The following is a 6,716-nucleotide window of genomic DNA, read 5'->3' as shown; positions in this document are numbered from 1 at the left end:
TGCTAAACTCCAGCCACACTGAATTATTTCACTTTCAATTTGTGTCATGCTCTTGCCTACAAATTACTTCTCCCCTGATGTCTAGACTACCCTTCCCCATATATCCTTCTTCCCTTTGTGTGGCTAACTCCTACTCACCATTCAGACTCTAGTTTAAATTTTTTCAGTGAAGCCTAGTCTGGTTAGGTTAGATAATTCTTTGCTATCTGCTTCTGAAAAATCCTGTATCTTTTGTATGAACGTTTTGTTAAAATTACTCATCTGCTATCTGTTCTATTCATTGTGTATGAAATCCACAGGATGAGAGACTTTACATGGTGGTAAGGCAAGGGAGTTTGAATCTTCAGAGGAGAATGTGGAAATGAAACTTGGGCAGAACTCTGAGGAAGAAGAGGACTTTAATAGGGTCTGAGAAGAAATATAGAAAGGGAGAAGTCACCTCGAGAGGGAAACGTTTTTAGGAATAGTGAGTGCTGGGTTGAATTTCCAGTTGGTTCCTGCTTATGTATTACTCATAAATCTTTCATTAATGTATTATGCTGCACACTTTTGTGGGGAAGTATATTGGGAATTAGAAGAGAGATGGAATGGGTTTTGTGTTCCACATCACAGATAATGTCGACACATGGAAAGAATGGCAGCTGCAGGTACCCAAAGAGTTGTAAGGAGCTAAATGACACAGGAAAAAGAGGTTGCAGTGTGAACCAGTAAGTGAGAAAATAGGAGACAACTTCCTCCCTCAGTGTTGTGGAGCTTTAAAAGAAAGTCAACTTAAAATACCCAAAAGCAATAGTAAATGAGTTGGGAGGTAGATAAGTGTGAATGGAAGATTCATCTTTTTTCACCTGGAATGTAAAGTTAGGCATTGGTAAGTTGAATTTCATGAAATTATGGATTATTAATTTTCATCATGTGGTAAGTTTTCAGTTATTGTCACTTCAAATGTCTCTGACACTTTCCTCCACCTTTAAAAATCCAACTAGACATTAGTAAGACCTTATCCCCAAATCCTTCTTATCTTTTCATTACTTTTTCCTATTTACTACCCCTTTATCTCTTTATCTCTCTGCTGCGTATTCCAGATAAAGTTCTTTGGTTTTAGTTCCCGGATCTCTGATTCTCTTTTCAGTTGTGTTTACTCTGTTATAAAATTCCTCCATTGAATATTTTAGTCAAACTACTGTATTTTTAGAGTTTTGTTTGACTTTTTTACAAATATGTTTGGTCTTTAACCATATTCAAACTTCCTTCTCTCATATGTGTCAGTTTTACTCCTCAATGATCTGAGAAGTATCTTGTAAGGAGTATCCACTTCCCTTTTCCACTGAGTGCTCAGCTGTACTAAGCTGTACAAACTCCTGGTTGGTTAATTAGAAATCTGAAGTCAGCCTTATTGGCAAAATGGAATACAATGGGGTGTTGAGAAATTTTCCATCATTCTCTGGAAGGGACTACAGTTTGTAACCCATCTCTGGAAAAGATATCTGTTTTTCTAGAGTTTTGTAATTTTACATACAATATACAAAATGTTAGGGGAAGAATTTATGTTTATTTGTTTGTTTGTTAGATTTACTTATTTATTTTGAGAAAGAGAAAACAGGGGAGGGATAGAGGCAGACGGAGAAAGAGAATCTCAAGCAGACTCCATGTGGAGTGTAGAGACCTACACAGGGTTTGATCTCATGATCCTGAGATCATGACCTGAGCTGAACTCAAGATTCAGACCTGTAACTGATTGAGCCACACAGGACACCAAGAATTTATGTTTTTTAATTTAAAATATTATTTTTAATGTAAAAATAGGTAAAATGATAACTTTTAAAACTGCCAAGGAAAGAGAAACACCTGATGATTTTGACAATAAGTTTTATTTTAAATATTTTATGATTACATTTATATTTCCATATATCAAAAATAGGAAAAAATCTCTTTGGGAACACATAAAATTTTAAAGTAAAAAAAAATAAAGTCAGTGTTTAAAAACACATTAATTTAAGTAAAATTATTTAGAATCCATTTATAAATAATAAATAGGTTTTATCTAGTAAGAAATTACTTTGTTAATATTGCCTGTTGAATTTTTGCTGTTTTGAGAAACAATTCTAACTCAGAGTTCTGATGATTCAACACAGCACAGTATAACAAGGCCACCCATGACAAGATAAGAGTGAGAATATCAAAAGCAGGATTGCTAGTTCAATGAAAATTTCAGATAAATAATGAAATACTAAAAAATTAATTATTTTCTGAATTCAAAACAAATTGGGTGTCTTGTTTGTTTTTAATTTTGCTATATCTGGCAACCTTGTTCAGAATAGTTCTCTAATAAAATATCATTTAGTATTAAAATAAATATAAATTCACTACCATCATTCTACTAGTCTATCAACAATGCTTTCTTTCCCATTTTCCCAAATTTATGCACAGATATTCTTATATTTATTTCTTAAATAAATATATAAATAATAAATAAGCAAACAAGTTTCACTTGAACATAATTCAGACAATATGAGAAAAAGTTAAAGTGCTTCCACATGTCCTCACATTTCTGTGAGTTAGGATGGTGGCTGACACTTTTTCTCCAGTTGAGGAATAAAGAAGAAACCAAGACAAAGTTTAACAGGGACCGGTGTATCCTGACCAGCAGACTGGAGTGGAAAGTTGTAGCAACAACAAAATATTTCCAGGATTTCCAGCTAAATTTGAATATACAGTAAACAATGAATAATATTTTTAACATAAGTATGCCTAGATATTGCATAAGACAACATGTATGAGACATCAAAAAAAACCCTATTCATTGTTTTACTTGCTATTCAAATCTAACTGGACATACTATATTTTATCTGACAACCCTACACCAGACCCAAATGGAACATGAAGTGCTGAAGTAGATTTATATGAAGTCTCATTGACATCTTTACTGAGGAATTCTTGGAAACCACAGAGAATGTTTGTTTGTTTCACGATGCCTGTTTCTCAGCCCTGAAAATAAATAAAATGGGAAAAATTAATTAATAGTGTTCTAATGAGGAGGAAAGTATCATTTTTGAAAATATATTTATTAGGAAATTAATAGTCTTAGATATTCATGTCTTAGATATTCATGATATTCTACTCTCTCTATGAGTAGAGAGACAGGTAAGTTATCATCCAAACTAGGAAACTTCTGAGAATGAAAGGGAACCAGTTCCCTGGACAAACTGAGATGTATGGTCTTCCCAGTCATGAGTGCAACAAATTCACTATTGCTATGGTTTTGTTTTGTTTGGTTTTGTTTGGTTTTTAATCAAAGACTCAGATCCCCCAAGAGAGTAGACTTCCAGCAGCAACAGAAAATTTATAGGCTAACTTTTAGACAGTATGTATCAGGGTAAATGAAGAATTAAAAAAAAACAAAAACCACAACTTACTTCTTCAAAAATATCTGTACAATTCTCTGTACCCAGTCTTCCTTGGGGTCCAGGCACACCTCTTTTCCATTGACAAGCTTTACACTGAAATGAGAGAGATATGATTAAATCAGTACTTAGAAGATTTCAGACATCCCTTTGCCCTTCAAGTTGTGGTTCCTGAAGTATGAGCATAAAATCTGAGTCCAACTCATTTTTAGTTACAAGGCATATTTAAATGTCATGGAGACAAAGAATTTTTTTTTTTTTTTTTTGGTTCTGCCCACTACTGTATTCCTGAACCTAGAACTTTGCTGGATACTTCCACCTTCTCCAATTTTAGGTTTGCTGAAGTAACATATCTAATCACTTTTGAAAGTACTTACATGATTTCTGAGTTTTCACAATGTGGGCCACTGTCAATCACTCTCAGTTCTTTGATATATTTGGGATGGAAAGGTGTGGAGTGGGTTTTAATGCACTGGCATCGGAGTTCTGAACTCACTCTCGTCAGAACTGCAGCTGTGGAAAAATAATAAAAACAAGGATTAATTTCATCCCAAACATGGATCTGTTGGCTACTCTCTCCTTAATTCCAATCTGATAATTTGGTGACAGTATGTTTGGTAAACAGCACTTCTTTAGTAAACTCATTCGTGAAGGAGAAGGCTGGATATTCTCCTAGCCCCTGAGTTCAATTAAGAAAACCACAGCTGTCATTAATGACAGCATTGGTGGACTTCCTGCATAAAGACTTGGAGTTGTCTTTGGGAAATGCTGACATCCTTATGGTACTTTTTCTTCTAGTTGATTGTGTAATCTTCCATGATACCACAATTCTACTTATAGTATGTAAACTAAGATTCAATAACAGAGAAGTTGCCTTCAGAAAGCATTAATAGAAATATATAAGTTGCACAAAGATGTTTCTTAGCAAAATCTGTAATGCTTAATGGAAAAGAAAAGAAATGTAAAAACAAACATTTCTAACTGTATTTCTTTCAAGGGAGAGATCCCAAGAAGGTTTACAATTTGTCAGGTTGTCTTTAAATCAAAGAGGAAAGCTTGTCAATAAAACAACATGTGGAATAAAGTTAAGGAGTTACCTCACTTGATATTAATAAATAATATGGGTAACTGTGGTCTCTAGTAAGATATATTCTAGGGGTATCTGGATGTCCCAGTTGGTTAAGCATCTGACTGTTGGTTTTGGCTCAGGCCATAATCTCAAGGTCATGAGATCAAACTCTGCATCTGACTCCTCACTCAGCGTGGAGTCTGCTTGAGATTCTCTCTCTCTCTCTCTCTCTCTCTGCCTCTCCCCTATGCTCTAAATTTTAGATTTATATTAATGCGTTTATATTTATGCATCCTATAAAGTATGAAAAATAAGAACAAGATGTCTTTCTAAGTATTGTAGAGATAAAACCTAAACAATTAAAGCTTCAATTTAATTTTAAATTACTGCAAATATTATTTCCTTTAGTTGAATAAAGAGGATTTTGCTATTAAAGCATTAAGGGAAATCTTGCTATCTGAGGATCACATTTAGACACAGGAAAATTCTGTAGACCAGAAAAGTTTGCTTACCTTCACACAGAACTGCAGAAAGCAGGAAAACTGCCAAGAGAGCAACAGCCAGCTTGGAAGTCATGTTGATGCAAGGTGCCTTCGGTCTGGTTTCTTTCTGGCTCTTGTCCCAGAGGCTTGTGAGCTCTGCTGTCCCAAGGGGCTTCTATTGGTTGGAGAGCTCCTGCGGCTTTTTATATTATTCAGAGCAGCAGAGAATATGCACTCTCATTCTTGCATTATGTCAGAGGAAATTCCACAATATGCAACCATCCGCTTGCCCTTTGAGAGCAGACCTGAGTCATCAGACTCTAATTTGTCTCATCATATTTTTGGCAGGATTGAAGTTCTATTGGATCTTTAACAGAATTTATTTTATTTAAAAACATATCTGTTTTAAAGCACATTTAAAAATCATTGTTAAATATTCAAGCTTCTTTGATACATTATTATCAGTTGTAATTTTTTATGTATAAATAAATTTATTGTACTATCTGGCATTTGTTAAAGTAAGGTCATTTATGATTACTCTTTAAGGGCATGGTCATTTCTTTAGGTAACTTACATGTGCTTCAATGACAGAGAAGGTAATCTCTACCAACCACTTTTATTGAAGACATAATTTTGAGAAGTCCTTTTCTGAGCATTTTGGAAAGTTTCCAGGAACTATTACTGTTCCCAAGGAGCATATTACAACTCTTCAGAAGATTTGGCTTTCTAGTGTATGTTTGAAAGAATGAAAAGACACATCTTTCAGTTCCAAAAATATTTATCAAGTAAATTCTGAGTCATGTGGGGATCTAGAGATAGATAAGACTAGATACATGTTTTCAAAGAGTTTGGTCCATCCGAAGAAGAAAGCGATATAAAGACTTCACTATATTATGGAACAGATAATTGATATTGATATGTTAATCCCAACAAGGGCATAAAGACAATATTCCATAAACAGTGTGAGCAGGATATTGAAGGAAGAGAAGGTAGAGAAAAACAGTCCATTCTATATAAAGACATGGTTCAAGGACAGGTGAATGAAGATATGTCTGTGCTCTAGGCAGTGGTTCACTGGGGTTACTTGGTTGAGGTGGGACGGGCTGGTAGCTAATTATACTTAGTGGATAAAGGCATCTAAGTTCAAACTCTGCTTCAGCCGCTTAATTTTTGTATGACTTTTAAACTTTCTGAGTTCAGTTTCTGTATCTACAAAATGGATTTAATAGCACTCCCATCTCATAAAGTTAATATATGTAAACTTCTTGGATTAATTTTTAAATTGGTAAATTCCCACCTATTTCAAATGTTATGACTTATAGTTCTCATTTTTATCAGGTTACTAATTTCTATACTGCAAGGATATTCAACCAACAATTATTTCCTAAAAATATCATTTGCCTTAGAGGCATTCTTGATAAAAGATCAGTTTCTGAAATACCAGTTGAGCCAGCTTACAGCATATAATGTAACAATATAATAAAATAGAAACATCATCAGTTCCAGTTATGGTTTGCTAAAATTAAAGCTCCAAATAAAAATATGACTGCATTAGCATCTGAGTTGCCCTCTCAAATGAAAATCTGGAATATGGAGAATCTTAAAATCTAGAGAATTCCAGAACTCTTGAGGAAGTAACTTGCTTAAACATTGATGTAAGATTTATTTTTTTAAGATTTTATTATTTATTTGCTTATTTGACAGGACGAGAGAGAGTGTGTGCACAAACAGGGGAGGCAGGAAGGGAGAAGCAGGCTCCCCACT

General features: G+C 34.3%; 1 protein-coding gene across 1 annotated transcript; it reads right to left on the bottom strand.

Annotated features, from left to right (window-relative positions):
* Positions 1–1,849: 1,849 nt before the first annotated feature.
* On the bottom strand, positions 1,850–5,153 carry CXCL8 (C-X-C motif chemokine ligand 8). The gene is made up of 4 exons (XM_059385210.1): positions 4,983–5,153; positions 3,779–3,914; positions 3,414–3,497; positions 1,850–2,985 (listed from the first exon to the last, which is right to left on the bottom strand). Exons 1-4 carry the CDS (start codon positions 5,044–5,046, stop codon positions 2,964–2,966), a joined length of 306 nt encoding a protein of 101 aa, XP_059241193.1. The 5' UTR covers positions 5,047–5,153; the 3' UTR covers positions 1,850–2,963.
* Positions 5,154–6,716: the final 1,563 nt, after the last annotated feature.

The sequence above is a fragment of the Mustela nigripes genome, chromosome 1 (assembly GCF_022355385.1).
Source record: "Mustela nigripes isolate SB6536 chromosome 1, MUSNIG.SB6536, whole genome shotgun sequence".
In the NCBI taxonomy this organism is placed as follows: Eukaryota; Metazoa; Chordata; class Mammalia; order Carnivora; family Mustelidae; genus Mustela; species Mustela nigripes.
The sequence above is the reverse complement of the archived record's forward strand: the minus strand, read 5'-3'. Positions and strand labels throughout refer to the sequence as shown.